We start from the raw sequence: 17,189 nt of genomic DNA on the forward strand, positions 1-17,189 counted from the left end.
CAATGTCAATCAAATAATTTTTTTGTTTATTTATATTACTCCATAATTGCTTTGTTTATCGCATCTCAGTCGCATCACTCCATAATTACTTTCGTTAACAAATAATTACGAATGAGGTAGACTTAACAAAAGTAGCAATTTTATTTCCTTTCTGACATTAGAAGAACTACTTTCGATTTAGAATCAAGCGCAAGAATATTTCTGTTATTAAAAGACAAACGAGAATTATGAAGAGGCTAATAGTTCTTATGACATATAAGTCAGGGCTACATTTAATTGTACTGATAATTTTTAGTTTCATTCCTCATAAAATATTTTTAAGTCTTTTAAAAAATCGTGCGAATATTTTGTAGTGAAGAGAGAAATGTAAGTCCTTGCATATAAGAGATCTTCAGTCGATTTCTTCCATTAATCTCGAATTAGTATCAAAATAATCGGATTCACTTCTCAAATTATTAAACTACGCATAATAATTATTTAAAGTTGATTGATTAAGTTAATTCTTGTTTTAAATGTAAATTAATTTCGTTGACCACCATCCAAATGGTATTTCATGTAAAAGTTATTTTTGTCTTTAGACATAGAAAAAGGGTTTTGTAAATGAAGTTAAACCACCTTTTAAAAGGATGTATGACTTTAATTCAATGTAAATTCGTTCAATGTGATTATGAAATTTTGGCACATCGTGCGAGTTAAGAGACGACATTATTTATTAGATTTATATGTCATATTCAAATTTAAAGATGACATTACATATTGAAGTAAAAAAAAATATTCTGTCAAAACATTGGACTAAAAATCTAGGAGCATTTGTGCAATTTGTCCTATTAATAATTAGGAGCGAAAAAAATAATAATAACCATCCAATATATATGTAAGTAACTCCGGCCAAAATCAAGGGTAGACTCCTCACTCCTCGTCGACGGAATTTCCGGAGAGCGACGGAGATGAGGTTGCGGCAGCTTCAGCTTCAGCTTCAGCTTCCGCCTTCTGCAGCCTCCTCTCTCTGCGCCGCTCCTTCTCATTCATGGCGTCCAAGACCGTTTCGCTTCATCCGCACCCTTACTTCGCCTCCCTCCCTATCACGTTCGCTCTCACTGTGCTCTCGCTCTTTCTGTTCCAACTCGACCTCGCGGCCGTTCTCCGAGTCCTCCGCGGCAGCGCCCGAGGAATCCTCGAAACGCGTAATCATTCTCGCCTCCGAATTTTTCGTTGAATCGTCTGCGAGCTCGTCGATATGGAAAACGCTTTCGTTTGTGTGTATCTGTTGTCGCGAAGTAAAGCGTAACAGAGATGGTTCGCCGTCGGTGGTAGTTTACTGAATGCTTTGAGAAATCATCTTGTTCTTGTTGGTGCGATAGACTTCGCCGTGTGATTATCGGATTAGACAGCTTGGTTCATCACCGGCTGGTGATTTACCGAGCGCTCGAAGAGACTCTGCGATCTGCTGTTGTAATAGATAGTTTGGGATATTATGCTAAAACTAGCATGTTGCCGTGTGTTTTTTCATCAACACTTGAACTTTGTGAAGATGAGCTCCTAGATGGATGTCGTGGTGTAATAATGCAGTCAGTAGTGTGTCGAGCTCGCTTGAAATGCTTGCTGTTTTCTTTTTAAGTTTTCGCAGAAGCAAAATGAGCTCTTGATGCCTCTTGATGCGTGCTCTTGTGTTGAATTCTCTCGCACTTGCTTCGGTAACTGTTTCTCTGATGCTGTCTCACAATGTTGCCTTAATTGATTGCACAGGCTCCTCTGAAGCCTGGCCTCTATCTCGTGGGAACACCTATTGGCAATCTTGAGGATATCACTTTGCGGTACTTGATTTTCAGATAATTGCTGGATCTAAAGCCTTTGTTCTTCCCTTGCGCATGCCTTACATACATCTTTGCGTGTTCTTATGTATATATCTTGATGCTCTCTGTTGATTTAGTATGCCTTAGAATTTGTGATCACTTTTCACCTGCGCTTCTCATGCTGCTTACATCCAGTTGGAAGTTAAACTGATCTCTGTGTCTTAAAACGCCATTTCCCCTCCTTTTGCTGCATGTTGGCCTATCTTTCGCATCCAATATCTAGTTTGATGGCCTAGCAAACAGTTCTACATAGCACACACACTATGATTCTGATGCTTGGAATCTTGGAATCATCAATGCAGTGCGCTTCGCGTGTTGAGGTCAGCCAATGTAATACTTTCAGAAGATACAAGGCACTCGGGGAAGTTGCTTCAGCATTACGATATTAAAACCCCTCTCGTAAGTTTCTGTAGAAATACTGTACGCTGTTTCTTAATTGATAGAAGTTGTTATGTGATTCTAATTGCGTGCTTTAGATTTTCAGCTGAGTTATCATAAATTCAATGAGCGTCAAAGAGAGCAAACGGTGCTAAAAAGGTTGAAGCAGGGTGAAATAGTGGCAGTGATCAGTGATGCTGGAACACCAGGCATCAGTGATCCAGGCATGGAATTGGTAAGTTGATGCTCTTCTTCAAGCTTCTACATCTGTTTGGGACTTTTTGCTGGTAAAGGAGCTGGAACAGAATTTTTTTTATTTAAAACATCTTATTCACTATGCAACATTGGGTGCTTTATGCAAAGATGTTAGTTGCGAGTTACTAATCTGAGCAGTCTTATTGGGATGGGGAAGCACTTCAATAACTAGCTGATTCTAATGTGAGATACACTGCTTCAAAGATAACGAACTACTATCGAAGTTAAAGCGCCAGTGGTCTTGGCGTTGGGATAAAGCATCCATTTTCTCTTCTTTCATTGATCTAGTCCCTTACATGCGAGTTTTCCCAGGCAAAATCATGCGTGGAAGAAAATATTCCTGTTATTCCTATTCCTGGACCTTCTGCTTTGGTAGCTGCTCTCTCTGCCTCGGGATTGTCAACAGAAGAGTTTACATTTGGTAAGTTCAGAAGGAGATTGGGCCATTCAAGTATAAGTCAGTAAGTACCCTTTGTTATTATTGATCTTGAAAGCTAACATTTTATTGCACTTCTTAAGTTGGATTTCTGCCAAAACACTCTGGAGCAAGGAGAGAGAGGCTATTAATTTCTGTAAATGAAGCAAAGACTCAGATATTCTATGTTCCTCCTCATAAGCTTCATCAATTTCTTGAGGAAGCCTCAACCATTTTCAGCGAGTCAAGGTACAGAAGATATAGTATGTGCATAAAATTTGTCTGTTTATCTTTACATATTGATTTCTAAGTATAATTTATTAATTTCCATGTAATTTGAAGGCAGTGAAAAATGCTCTATGAAGTCAGTGCATCCTTTCTAAATGCATGTCCAAGCTCCAACTGACAGAGACTTCTTAATAACTTACTCTTTTCATATGCACCTGGTATGTGCTTCATTTCTGCAAGGGATGATGTACCTTGATGTCTTGCAGAAGATGCGTTGTAGCTCGGGAAATTACTAAGATTCATGAAGAGGTAGGATATCTTACGCAAGTCAATTCATTGCTATGTTTGCTATTGCTTCTCCATTGAATATATATGAATTTAAATTGCTGAAATTTGATGTGATTTTCCTTTATTAGAAGAATTTCTAGGTTATCTGGAATATCTGTCTCTCAGTTCATACTGAATTTTTTCAGATGCTGTTAGTATGTCCGCTTGACTTCTATTGCTGTTCTAATATAAGTGAAAACGTGCTGTTAGTCAATTACGCATTAGTCTCCCTACATTCCAGTTTTACGTTACATCTGTGGCCTTCTCTCTCTCTCTTCCCTCCGCTAGATGGGCATATAGGCCCTATACGAGCTCGGCTCACTTACTACTTGAAATTCAAGTATTATCGAATTCACATGAGAAGACCTAGTCAAAAGCTACAGTTACAATATCTGTAAACATGTGCTCATATATAAATTTAATACCATAGTGTATCATATCAAAATGTACTGTAAAGGCGGAGGTTGAAACCTCAGATAATATTGTAAGAGCTACTTTTGGTAATTGAATCGATGATCTATATAACTCGAGCTTGAGTTACAAAGTGATGCTAGTAACCTTTGGCAATTCAAGAAATTCAACGTAATCTCTAAGTTCATCGATAGTTTCTCTTTAGTCATCTTTGAGTGAGAAAAATGCACATTCCTCCGAGTGTATTTCATGTGACTACAGAGTTATTAAGTAGTTTGTTGTCTCAATTTTGTTTTATGGATCCTACCACAACCTTCATTGTCCTTTTTCATCTGAAGCTTCAGGAGATCTCTCTATATATTTTCCTCATAAAACTATTTAAATGTTCTATGCCTCATCAGTTCTGGCGGGGTTCGTTGGGGGAAGCTAAAGAAGCATTTTTGACACGTCAAGCGAAGGGAGAAATTACTCTGTTAATTGAAGGCAAGACAGACTGTTCTGTTGAGATGCCATCAGAGGACCAGCTTGAAAATGAACTAAGACACTTGATGTCCAGTGGGCACAGCCTTTCTGCGGTATTGATCTCATTGTGAATGTACTGGTTGCACATTAGTTTCTAGTGTTTCAAACGGCTCAATGTGGAGCTTACCACATGCACGAGCCAATTAAACCTTGTATAGATGATTATGGACCTTATGGCGAGAATGTATCACTGTTCAACAATGCAACTGCATGTTAAAAGAGAGGAACAAAGTGCATTAAAACATGCTGTAAGTTTCCTTCCAGGCATGTACTGGTTGCACTTTAGTTTCTAGTGTTTCAAATGGCTCAATGTGGAGCTTACCACATGCCCAAGCCAATTAAACCTTGTAGAGATGATTATGGACCTTATGGCAAGAATGTATCACTGTTTGACAATGCAAATGTATGTTAAAAGAGAGGAACAAAGTGCATTAAAAAATGCTGTAAGTTTCCTTCCAGGGACATTGATGGAAATGCTTTGGTTGTTGTTTAGTCTGCCCATCACTGTACTTTTCAAAAACTTGTTTTTTTGGAAGAGCTTAGCCATTTAGGCCCCAGTTTCTAATATAAATGGCTATTTCAAATCCTTGTAACATGAGGTCGGCATTCTTGATGCATGATGTGGTTTGGTTCTATTCAGGCTGTCAAAGTGGTTGCTGAAGGAACATCTGCTAGTAGGAAGGCAGTGTATTCACTTGCATTGCGGAAATTTGGACAGCAACGCGAGGGTGGAGATGACTGACTTTACATTTTGCTGTGGCCTGGAACATATTATGCTGTAGTTTCTGCTAAGGCTCTTGAGCCTATGTGCTTCTGGCTGTCAGACTGTATCGGCAAGTGAAAAGGCAAAAAGAACTTTTCTGCCAGTGGAGAGATCTCTAGTCAATTCATGCATCAACATTTTCGGGAGACAGAACTTGGGCACCGAGGCAGAGTAATTCGCCATCCCTTACATGTAGAAATTGAGTCAATGACTGACATGGCAGCCTTAGATTTCCTTTTGCCTTGTAGTGTCTCTACTTGAAGGAACTGCTAGTTTTACTTTGTCCATTGGCATTCCTGCAATTGCCATGGCTCTGTTAGCAATTATTATTATCTATGCTGAGCAGTTGACCGTCTCTTGAAAGATTGGTCATTTACATAATGAATGATGTCTGCATGTATTTGACCCATATTAGGAATTTTGGTTTTTAGTCTCTTTCTTCTCTGTCTTGATTTTAAGTTATGAGTCAACCACTTTTCCCAAAAGTTTAAATTGTTGGGAGATGGGCCCACAAGGAAAATTTCTTAATGTGAAGCTTCAGAGATTGATATTTAAGTTCGGCTCCCTTGGTTAAATTGATAGGAGGCCTCAGATTATACTTCAATCTTTTCATCTTCCTTCATTGTCTCAAAACTGCATGTAATAACGCGGTTACATTGCTTTCAAGATCCTTCATGTTTTTACATTTAGAAGCCTAACTTCCAGAAAACTTACGTGATGTCATTCCCCATAGCAAGACGATGATATTCGAACGTGTTTTTTTGTTCAACCGGTGATATAGATTATAAAGAGTCAATACATAATAATCTCTGGATTTGATACGGTGGATCAGTAGAACATTCTCATGAGGGAGGACTTCACCGGCCTGTTGTGTCCTAGCCAGTGCTGCATGTGGACCCCAATGGCGTCCAAGTACAGGCTGCTTCTCCCATGAAATCCCACGACCTTTCCTTCAGTCGTGGTTGAAGTGAAAAAGGTCCCCACTTCTTCTCCAAATGGACCATATTTCCCTCGGCTCGTGTGGAATGTGAGCGACCTTATGAACTGATGCTGAGGCCACTCATCTTTGCTGATGGGGCCATAATAGCCAGAGATGCATATTAGGACTTCATTTGGATAGTCCAGCTTGATCTGATGATAGAAAATTATCAAAAGTTCAGCGTCTTGTGGGAAATAGTAGATTAGCAGGAGTAACTTGTCTTCGAAATTGAGATGTATGTTTGGATTACCCGATGCGTGGTGATTCCTCCGTTGCCTCCATGTTTGACTGACCAGACAGATTGTCCATTTCTATCATACTCTATCTGTATGGAGCAGGTAGCTTCGTTTCTGGTCAGAATTATCTGTCTGATCCCAGAAAAAACACCATCATCCCACAGTCGCCCGAATTCCCCTCCCCAGGGGCCTGGTCCACATGGAGCTGGCTCTTTGACAACTCCGCAAGCAACCTGGGACATCCAACAGAGAACAAACTTAAATGATCCCTTGGGCTATCAGTGAGTTCCTCTCAGTATGCTCGATGTTTGTCCTGGTTAAATCGGAATAAAAGATAGTGCCATGCTATGTAAAGCAGGCCCGTTGTATATCCCCCTTATTGTAGCGCGTCTGAGTGTTGCTACAGCTGAAGTATCTCAACTAAGGTCAGTAGCTTCACAGTCACCCATCTACCCTCCCAGCTCAGACTCGAACATTTTAGGTTACCATGAACATTCTATTGACATATGTGCCATAGGATTCGGCCAATTGGATGGATGCGTTTATAATACAAAGAACAGTACCTCTTCTGCCGACCCTTGCTTTGCAAGGACCAATTTATTTGACCATGGAGGATACTCCACATCAGCCAGATCTGCTTCAGTCTTGTTATTCTTGTTTGCTGGAGGAAGAATGGCCGACGGTACTTTCCCTTCTATCATATGGATGCCAATAGCATCTATAAACAGCCCGCTTCTACCATGAAAGCCTACGATCTTCCCTTCTTTTGACTTTGAGGTAAAAGAAGGTCCCTGCTCTTCTCCGAAAGGTCCGTGCTTTCCTCTGTTGGTATGGAAGGTAATAGATCTGATGATAATTGGTCCCATATACATTAGAGGCCCGCAGGTGCCTGTTATGCGCGTTAAAACTTCGTCCGGGTAGTCGAATACTATCTGTGAGAAGTACAGAGAAGAAAAAGGAAGGATGAAATTGCAAGTATATTCTCATTATTCTCTTGAATGTAGCTTAGCACTGAACCGGACATCGATGTTAGACCTTATCGCTCCTGAATCCTCCAGTTCCCCCACGCTTGCTTCCCCATATTGCCTCCCCGTTCCAATCATATAGCACCTTCATCGATACAATTGCGACATTCCGAGATAGATTGATCTGTCTGATGCCGGTGTAGATCCCATCATCATATGCAGACCCTCCGGAACCCCCCCATGGTCCGACCGTCAATTGCCCTTCAACCGTCCGGGGCACCTTTTCTGCCTTGGGCATCTGGAAAGACTCGAAGTTTAGCGAAATTTGTCATTCTGCCTACTTTACCAAAAAGATGTACCTCCTACATAAGTGAGAGAGCTTACCTTCTCTTTGGCTTCTTCGTCCCTGGACTCGTCGGAACTAGAACTTTGTCTCGAGAACTTTGCCTTGGACTTCCTTCTGCCTCACGGCAAGCACTATGTCAAAATTCTGCCCGATGCTCCCTTGTACGATTGAGTAGCCAACCCTGTTGCTTCCAGTACCAACCCCGTTTTGAGCCTGAATCAGAGCTCCAGATGCCTTTTCTTTCCGATACGGCTTCAGATAAACCCCAATTGCATCCAGGTACCAGCCGGATTTGCCGTGAAACCCAACAATCTTGCCGACGATTGCTGGGAAAGAGAAATAGGTCCCTTGTTCGACTCCGTATGGTCCGTAAGTCTTCCGATTGCTCTCAAAGGTGAGCGACCGAACAAGAACCGGTCCCCATTCATTGATTTTCCCATAGTGTCCATGAACAGAGGTTAGAAACTCATCCGGGCAATCAAGCTTGACCTGTGAACAATCAGTAAGATCATGCGGCTTAGTGAGTTAACTGGGATGATCCGGTAAAGAATGATTTACATAGGGAAAAAACGCAGCGATGATTCTGTTGTGGAACAGCAAAGTTCCAATCAGATTCAGATGAATCTAGTTGTGTTAAGAGAGACTCTAGTCCCTCGTTGGAATAAAGTTTGAAAAGTGTCAACTTGCTTTGACTCTTTTACTGAGAGCTGGTAGATTGATCCAATTGCAACTGTCATAGCTTCAAAGAATCAGCACTAAAGTCCTTTTTGTGTATGGATAATGGCGATTCAAATCAAGACAGAGATTACCAAACCTTGTCCACTTTGCAACCTCCGTTACCACCGTGCTTTTCCGTCCAAATTGAGTTCCCTTTCAAGTTGTACTCGATCTGGATAGAGTCAATGCCGGCTCCGTGAGCTATCACCAGCTGCCTCACTGTCGAATAGACTCCATCGTCCCAGCGGAACCCATCTTCACTGCCCCATGGCCCGACTGATACAGTCTTCTTTCCGCTCCCCTCAAAGCTCTATAGGGCATGAGGAAAAAAAAAAAAAAAACACCCGAATCGTGATTGCCAATGGTAGGATTTTGAAACCATGTGCCTGTGAAATATCGATCTGTACAAATTCTTACCATTCTAGTCGTGATGGGATGGGAGGGCGGAGAAAGGTGGTGGCGAACTTCGAAGATGGGAGTTCTCCAACGTTGCACGGAGTCACGATGCAGCTCGGGCTTGAATTTTATGAGCTTAAAAAGGTCATTTTTTTTGTGCAGTTTTGTTATGAAATAGCTTAAGGACCATGTAGAAGAAGCTTATTCCGCTTTCCACTCAGGAGGGAAAGGATTGAAAGGAAGAGAACCAGATGCCAGTTGCTGCCAGAATGAAAATTTCTCCATTGAATCTTTTCTCGCTTCATGGTTTTTGCTCATGGACAGCTCAATCTTTCCCCGTTAGATTACGACAGCACTCCCATCACCGAATGCAAGCACTTTGCTTTAGCACCTCTTGTTTTTTAGTACTGAGCTATCATTCCGTGGCAGATTATGACACATCGCGCGCATCGCCGAGATACAAAAGCCACGGCAGAAGACAAGTCTCTTCGCAACTGAACCATCATACGCCGATCAAGTATTCGCCTCTTTCTTTTGTCTCGGAATATCAACCTTGCACGGCTTTCTTCTGGAAATACTGGTATCATGCTCTAACAACCCTTTTCCTTTGACTGAGCTTGCATGGATGACTGTAGATGCACTTCATGGTGCTCTGTTTTGCATAAGCATATCAACCTTTAATGGGGGACGAAGGGTTTACCCGTCTTTTCCCACTCGATAGATGGTATCCCGACTCGGGTTCATTTCGGAGTCGAACTCGTCGGTCAAGTATTCATTTGTCAATGCAAGCAGTAAACGGAACCATCCTCGAGTATGAAATGATCTGAAGGAATCGACAATGATAAGCATCGATGACATGTGTTAAAGAAGGGAAAATCCGTTTCGAAAGCTGCTCTCATCCTCGTGATGGTGATTAGCTCTGTCTTTTGCCTTCTGAGCATGATATATTGCAGGTACACTTGGTACTTGGCCTTTCCTGGTTTGAGTTCAGTTTCTTTTAAATATCGTTAAGTTCCGAGTGCCGAGAGAGAGCACCATCAAGCCTTCAGTTAACCGGCAGACAATTTAGATGGAGGCACGAAAGATAGAAAATTTGACACGTTTGATGCCACAATTCCATGATCCTCTCCCGCGCAATTTTGAATATCTCCGCTGGCTACGGTGCCACGGCAATGGTCCAACAGGGGCTCCAAGGGCTCCTTGTCATCCGAGTCGTCATCACCGACCTAAAGAATCAAGCTAGCCTTCACCAGATCTGTCAAACGGGTCAGTCCCGTCAAGTTCGGGTGAATATTTGAACAATTTTATCCATATACAACTCGATCCTAGTACTAAAGTTCTGAATCAAAAACCCATCACAACACCACTGATCGTATGTACACGAGAGACTCTCGCCATCTACATCACATTACGAATTTCACATGCATTTATTGGAATGATCAGCCGCCAACCGACGTTAAAACTGCACGACAATGTGATCAATAACTTTCGCAGCTCTAACTAATCGTGCACCAGTCAGTGGCCAACGATTAAGACAGACTAAATTATAGGCACGCTCGATCAGTGCACATCAGATGTTTGAAAACCTGTAATCATACCAGTAAGCTTCCATGGCCAAGTCTTCCGGTGAATTTTTCCCAACATCATCGGATGAGAGAAGTATAAAACCACTAATACAGACCGAGTGAGTTTTTTTTTTTTTCGTTTTCAATTCGATCCAGTAACCAACACTTTGAACTTCTGCACGAAAGATGCTTTTGGCAATGCAATCAAGAAACCGCCAACTCAAACTTTGGCATGGCGAACCGCACAACTGAACCTTAGGTCATTCCATGAAATAAGAGATATCATAGACTCCAATTGATGACATTACATCAACCACACAATACAAGCAAGTAGCTTCTTCTCACACTAGTAACATTAGGAAGAGAAGATCCAAGGAAGCTCGATAAGAACACACTGAGCACACAGATGGCACAGTACCCAACAAAGCTGGTTATTTATCTCACGGGAGCGCTAAATTTGCTTAAATTTACAGTCAAGCGGTGACTGCATCAGTTGCATGTTTGGCTATCAATGGCTCCAATTTCTCTTTGTGTGCACCCACGACCTTGTCCACGACCTGGCCTTCTTTCAAGAGTAAAAAAGTGGGCATTGCCTCCACTTCCCACTCCACACTAACAGACTGTGGACAGAAAAAAATAGCGGCAATAATCCAAATATTCAGTCGAATGAAGCCTAGCCATGCTACTTGCAGTAAACCATAGAGCCAGAAAAGATTTGGGCACGCGCTTACCTGCAGTTCATCCACATCCACCTTCAGGAACAAAACATGGGGCATCTTCTTGGCCAACTCAACAAAAATTGGGGCCATCATACGGCATGGCGGGCACCATGAAGCCGTGAAATCCACCACCACCTAGCAAATATCTTTTCTTTCAGTGAACACTGGAAACAGTCACATAGGAATGCAAGGCAATGTGCAACGTCCCCAGTTTGAAGACTCGGGTCTAGTAAGCTCGAAACGTGAAAGTAGTGATCATTTGAACAAGTTCTCTAATGGATAGCCTTACACAGAAAAAACCCTTTCAAGGTCACTGGCATGAAGAGGCTGAGATCGACTTCAGCAAGAACAGATCGAGCAGAAGGTATGCTCCTTATCAAGTGAGTTGTTTTAAGAGAAGAAGAGCATGGAACTAATTCAAGAGCTACGGATACAGATTGAACTTATACGAATTTGGCTCCGTAATAGCAGATACCTCTTCGATTGGAATTGCGGAGAGAACTTCTGCTAAGGGCTTGTCCATCTGAGACCACCAATTCTTTAACTACTTAAGGAAAACTGAAAGTCAATGCAAGCAGGTACGGGTGTTTAGCTAATTTCCCCTCATTGCTTTCTAGTTTGCAATGTCTCCTACTCATATGCTAAGGCTGAGCCCCCACATACCCTTAAAAAAAGATGAAAACCCCCTCAACTGTGGGCTTGTCCATCTTAGGCCACCAATTCTTTAACTACTTAAGGGAAACTGAAAGTCAATGCAAGCAGGCACAGGTGTTTAGATAATTTCCCCTCATTGCTTTCTAGTTTGCAATGTCTCCTACTCATATGCTAAGGCTGAGCCCCCTCATAATCTTAAAAAAAGATGAAAACCCTCATCTGTGGGCTTGTCCATCTTAGACCACCAATTCTTTAACTACTTAAGGAAAGTGAAAGTCAATGCAAGCAGATAATTTCCTGTCATTGCTTTCTAGTTTGCAATGTCTCCTACTCATATGCTAAGGCTGACCCCCACATAATCTTAAAAAAAAAGATGAAAAACCCTCATCTGTATACACTTTTCTGTTCTAACGAAGAGCAACCACAACAAGAGAAACAACCCTCAGCCAGCCCTTTTTCCTTAAGCTTCCACAAAACCTAACCGGCACAAAGGGGGCCAAAAAACAACAAAACAAGACAAACCACACGTAATCTGAGCTAACATGTAGTAACCCGTTTGTAAAAATTTATGCGTGTAAAGACAAAGGGGAAATGAGATGAGCATGGTCTCAGCAAAATCAGCACTTCACCACCATCAAACCTGAGCGGCTAAAGAGCTACGCTAGCATCAAATGCGAGACATAACAGCATCTCACTACGCAAGAGAAAATCTCTGCGACTGAGACAAATGGTCAAACGAAACCAGATCCACCCACCTCCACAAACCCACATCAGAGTTTAAGTTGCAAAAGACAGGAAAAAAGAAGAATCACAGAGTCGGAGAGATCAACGGCAATACCAATTTCTTGGCGTCGATCCCCTTCTTCAACTGCTCCTTCCAGCTCTCGACGGTGTGGCAGCCGATCACCTGTCCCTCCTCCGCCATTTTCTCTCTCTATCTCTCTCTGTCTCTCGGGGTAAAAATGTCGCGTGTTTGAAAATGGCTCGGGAGCTTCTGCTGCTCGGATGAGACGGCTTCTCTAATTTATAGCCGGACAATTCGGCTGAATTTACTAAAACGCACCTTCTTCCGCGAGTTATTGCCTGTATTGCCACCCTTGCGTTTAATCCAAAAACGTCATTCTCACGGTCTCACCTCATAAAATGTTTTCGGCTAATCTTTCTGCCATGTCTTCTCTTCCTCAAAGTATAGATCAGATTAAAAATCCTTAAACTGCTTCGTCTAAATTCCGAATCGTAAAATTCGAAAGTATTCTCTAAAATGAAGAAAAAAAAAATATTTTCTCTCAATTTAGATGGCGATGATGAAGAAGATAAACTCCACGTTATCTTCGAATGACTACCGCTGGGTGGGATCGTACAGTAGAGTCCTACACTTAGGGTGAATCATCAAAGCTTCGATTCCTGCATCGTCAATCAGTATTTCGCATTGTATTTTTGAACCGACTTGTCGGCGACCTACCCCTCATTTAAAAATATTGTGCGTTTAATCCGAAAAAGTCGCTCTACCTTATAAAATGTTTTCGGCCAATCTTCCTGCCATATCTTTTCTCTTCCTAGTCGATTTTTACCGGCGTGGGTAGTCAGATCTACTCACAATTCAAATTTTCCTCCCATTAAAAAAAAAATGTCAAAATTTTTTACCTAAGACTAACCGAGAATTGACTAAGATTTGACCCATATAGATATATATAGATATATATAATTAATTCCCACACTTTCTTCCAATCGAAAGAAATTCCCACATTTTGTCCTTTCTCTCTCGGAGTTGTTGGCGATTCCCTCATTTGATACGGACGATGCTGTCACGTCCCATGTCCCTATACATCTCCCTTTCCTCCTTTTTAAATTTACTTGAGTGCATTTTCCTTTTTCTCGTTGGACAATTCAGACATCTCCCCGTCAATGAGGTTTTGTCTTTTATTTTGGCTAGAAGTGAGCAACACAAATCATCCGAATCGAACTGTCAATTTTGGCCAGCTCCTGGTTCCATAGTCAATGATTTTCGATTTGGTTCCTGATTTCAAAAGCGAAACCGCCCATCCAAATCGCCTCGATCGGATGATTATTATTATTACATTTTTTATAAAATATTTGAAAAAACTCTAACCTAATCACATAAGCTCTTTCCTTTCTCTCAAAGCTCACTCTTTCGGTCTTTCTCCTCTCACGACTCACAATTATCCATCTCCATCAACTTTTTAATGCCATTAGCTATCATCGTCCGCCATTCTGGAGCCCCGCCTTCCTCCCTCGTTTGCCCCTGTTTTCGAGCCAAGGATCCCGAACTGCTCAAATATCATTTCAAACTCTTACGCCAACTCCGATTTAAGTTCTCGACACCTCATGCGGCTCCTTTCGCTAATTAGATCATCGCCAATCGCAGCTTTGATTGGCTTAGCTAACAGGGTTACACTCGATGCTCTACTTTGCTTTGTCCAGATAAAGAAGAAACCGAGTTGTTTTCTCCTTTGTTTGAATCAATTTCGCTTATGCTAGAGTTTTCTTTTCCGTCGATTTCCAACGTCCCGAATCGATTTTGTACGAGTCTAGCCTTTAATCCGAGTCCACCGGCACCTCATCTCATTTCTCGGTTGAGAGCACTTTCCTTGTTTGATTATACGTCTTAGTTAGTTCGAATGGATTTGCTCTTTTTGTTGATGATGGAAGCTTATGTAGCACCGACACGACACGCAACACGGGACACGACACGACACGCCGACATGCGATTTTTCAAAAAATAGAGAATTCCGACATGTTGAGACACGTTGTATATTAAATATATATATTTTTATATATACATGAAAAATTATGAATTTTTATGATTCACATAAAAGTAAATAATAAAAAAAGAGTTCTAGAATGAATTTACGCTAAAAATAAGGATTCACCGTTTATTAATATCAACATTTTGAATTGAAAAATTCAACTACATTCACCGTCAAATATAACAACTCATTGATAATGTTTTTGTATCCGCTCCTTTTGTATCGGGGTCATCAATGGAAATATAAGGGCACAAGTAACTGTGTGCGACAAGCTTACGGGTTACGGCATTCTCATGGAAGACAAAAACGCAACCAAAGTGGGAAACGGCAGCACATGTAACTGTGTGCGGCTATCTTGAGGGGTAAAAAGGGTAAAAGGAAATCAAAAGGAGTTGCTAGGTCAAGGGTTTGACCAAGAGAGGGACCCACGCATATGTACTATTTCTTTCTTTTTGCTGTACGGTGAAACTCCTTGTATTAGAAGAGCCGTGCCGCGAAGGCGTTCCTTTGGGCTTCTCATCGCACAAAGAAAAAGAAGAAAAAAAAAAAAAAGAAGCCGCGCAAATCAGGAAAAAAAGGGACGCTGCACAGTAGCCCTCGTACGAAGAAGAAAGAAAACCGAGAATCCTGCGCATTCTTGGTTTCGGGCTGTATTAAGGGTTTCGACCGTGAAGGGATTTGTACGTAATTTTTATTATATCCAATTAAGTTTTTTATTTGTGAACAATTTGGGTTTGGGTATAATTTAGGTGCGGGAAACACGAGCGTATTGAGCGATTGTAATTTCGATTCTCCGATTATAGTGGATTGTTCTTACTTGCTCTCCCGTGGATGTAGGTATCGATATTCGGACGTAACCACGTAATCTCTAGTGTCTTTTATTGTTCATCGTTATTTCTCTAGGCTTTTCGCATTGATTTATTTGCAAGATCTGAGTTAGTTTCCGCACGTTATATTTCAACAAATGTTATGCTAGACATGGGCATCTCTGTAAAACCCTATTATTTGCTCCTGTAATCTTGCTTTCACCACCATCATTTCATCGCCAGGCCTTGAGGGGAGCGACGGAGCCGAGAGTAGCGAGTGACGACGCGAGAGAGGTAGAGGAGAGGCCTCGACAGCAGAAACAAAAAGAGGAAGTCGTGTTTCTTATTTTGACTTCATTTTTTGCCCTTAAAAGATCAAAACTTTCCTACCTTATCTCCGGACACACAAGTTCCGTTCCGTTGACTGCAAGTCGGAGCTCGGACACGCGTTGACTGCGTGTCCGGCCCGTGTCGGATACCGACACGTGTCCGACATGCGAAAAATGCGCGCAAAGGCGTGTCCGTGCTACATAGATGGAAGCACTATGTTGTTATGCTGCTGGTTGTAGAAGACCACTCGGGAATTGGACCGGCTCTCGTGGAGCTGGATAGGATCGAGAACCAAGCACCCTAATTTTTGTTAAAGAATTTTTTATTTTAACCGTGGAATAATTACAAAAAAGATCCTTGAATTTTGATTTAAGGTGCAATATCGTTTTTAAAATTTAAATTTATTCAATATGATTTATGAAATTTAGCCCAATGTATAATGTAGTCCGTGATCTTTTAATTTGTTCAATATAGTCCCTAAACTTTTAGTAAATGTTCAATTTAGTCCTTGGACTATGAAAACATCCAATATTAACCTTCCATTAATTCATATTATGGGATAACACTGGACATTTTATATGGTTTAGAGAATGAATTGAACATATATTGAAAACTCTTGAACCATGTTAAACAAAGTAAAAGTTCGGAAACGATATTGCACGGTGGGGCTAAAGTTCAAGGACCACATCGAACAAAATAAAAGTTCGGTGATCACATTACATATTGGGTCAAAATTCATGAAATATATGTGTTATTTTTCCTTTAATTTTCAGTGGGTCCTATTGTTCTTTCCATGTGTCTCTGTATATACTTTTTTTTCTCCTTAAAAAGTAAAAAAAAAAAAAGTATGAACCTTTGATCTCTATGTGGTTACTCTCTAATGGGTTTTCGAAAACTTTAACTTCATAGTCACTAATGCCTGTTTCTGCTTTATCGGTGCTTATAACTATTTAATTATATTCTTGTGTATTCAACCATAGCATTTGCTCGTAACTTCCTATACCGTGCAAAAAGAAGTACATAAGTAATCACGCACCCGACACCTGTGTAGGGATCATATTTATTAAGTCCAAATTGGTACATCAGTACCATATTTATCATAAACTGTAAAATTGATATATCCGTGTCACATTTACCGTCAATTGGTGCATATGTACCATGTTTACCTCAAATTAATTTTTATGTCACATTTACTCCGAATTAGTATACACGTGCCACATTTTCTGAAAAAACCTCGTATTAACCACAATTTGAGGTAAATATAGTATGAGTATATCAATTTGGGGTAAATGTGGTACTAGTTTATTAGTTTAGGATTTTTTGTTATATAAAAAATAGTTTGGAGTAAATGTGGTATGTGAGTACCAAGTTGGAAATTTTTGAGGCAGATTAATTTTAGGTAAATGTGGCATTTGTATGCTAGTTTGAGGTTTTTTTGTGTGTGTGGTACTATTAACCCTATTTATATATTTAAAAAGTTGCATGATTATTGCTGAGTCACAGCAAGACTCAACTCGAATCAAGCCAATCTAAAAATGATATTATAATGAAGTGTT

At 40.9% G+C, this 17,189-nt stretch overlaps 3 protein-coding genes across 3 annotated transcripts; 1 reads left to right on the plus strand and 2 right to left on the minus strand.

The window, feature by feature from the left end:
* The first annotated feature begins 911 nt into the window (after nt 1-911).
* On the plus strand, nt 912-5,566 carry LOC115738546 (ribosomal RNA small subunit methyltransferase I). Its single transcript, XM_030671163.2, has 9 exons — nt 912-1,184; nt 1,747-1,814; nt 2,156-2,252; nt 2,338-2,466; nt 2,799-2,907; nt 3,006-3,150; nt 3,396-3,438; nt 4,269-4,442; nt 5,030-5,566. The coding sequence occupies exons 1-9, from the start codon at nt 948-950 to the stop codon at nt 5,129-5,131; spliced, it is 1,104 nt and encodes a 367-aa protein (XP_030527023.1). The 5' UTR covers nt 912-947; the 3' UTR covers nt 5,132-5,566.
* A 156-nt stretch (nt 5,567-5,722) lies between these two features.
* LOC115738543 (jacalin-related lectin 3-like) lies at nt 5,723-9,060 on the minus strand. The gene is given in 8 exon segments (XM_030671161.2): nt 5,723-6,283; nt 6,382-6,600; nt 6,931-7,299; nt 7,403-7,630; nt 7,717-7,759; nt 7,761-8,167; nt 8,493-8,705; nt 8,813-9,060. Coding segments are annotated over 8 exon segments (1,785 nt in total). The 5' UTR covers nt 8,816-9,060; the 3' UTR covers nt 5,723-5,980.
* Nucleotides 9,061-10,510: 1,450 nt separating this feature from the next.
* On the minus strand, nt 10,511-12,737 carry LOC115738548 (thioredoxin H-type 2-like). Its single transcript, XM_030671168.2, has 3 exons — nt 12,568-12,737; nt 11,088-11,210; nt 10,511-10,976 (listed from the first exon to the last, which is right to left on the minus strand). The coding sequence occupies exons 1-3, from the start codon at nt 12,652-12,654 to the stop codon at nt 10,830-10,832; spliced, it is 357 nt and encodes a 118-aa protein (XP_030527028.1). The 5' UTR covers nt 12,655-12,737; the 3' UTR covers nt 10,511-10,829.
* Nucleotides 12,738-17,189: the final 4,452 nt, after the last annotated feature.

The sequence above is a fragment of the Rhodamnia argentea genome, chromosome 2 (assembly GCF_020921035.1).
Source record: "Rhodamnia argentea isolate NSW1041297 chromosome 2, ASM2092103v1, whole genome shotgun sequence".
NCBI lineage: Eukaryota > Viridiplantae > Streptophyta > Magnoliopsida > Myrtales > Myrtaceae > Rhodamnia > Rhodamnia argentea.

Coding starts and splice junctions, on each gene's coding strand:
- LOC115738546 (XM_030671163.2), top strand. CDS start 948: ATGAGGTTGCGGCAGCTTCAGCTTCAGCTTCAGCTTCCGCCTTCTGCA. Junction 3,151..3,395: donor ACCATTTTCAGCGAGTCAAG/GTACAGAAGATA, acceptor GATGTCTTGCAG/AAGATGCGTTGTAGCTCGGG. Junction 3,439..4,268: donor TTACTAAGATTCATGAAGAG/GTAGGATATCTT, acceptor ATGCCTCATCAG/TTCTGGCGGGGTTCGTTGGG.
- LOC115738548 (XM_030671168.2), bottom strand. CDS start 12,654: ATGGCGGAGGAGGGACAGGTGATCGGCTGCCACACCGTCGAGAGCTGG. Junction 11,211..12,567: donor GGATCGACGCCAAGAAATTG/GTATTGCCGTTG, acceptor GATATTTGCTAG/GTGGTGGTGGATTTCACGGC. Junction 10,977..11,087: donor TGGATGTGGATGAACTGCAG/GTAAGCGCGTGC, acceptor TTCTGTCCACAG/TCTGTTAGTGTGGAGTGGGA.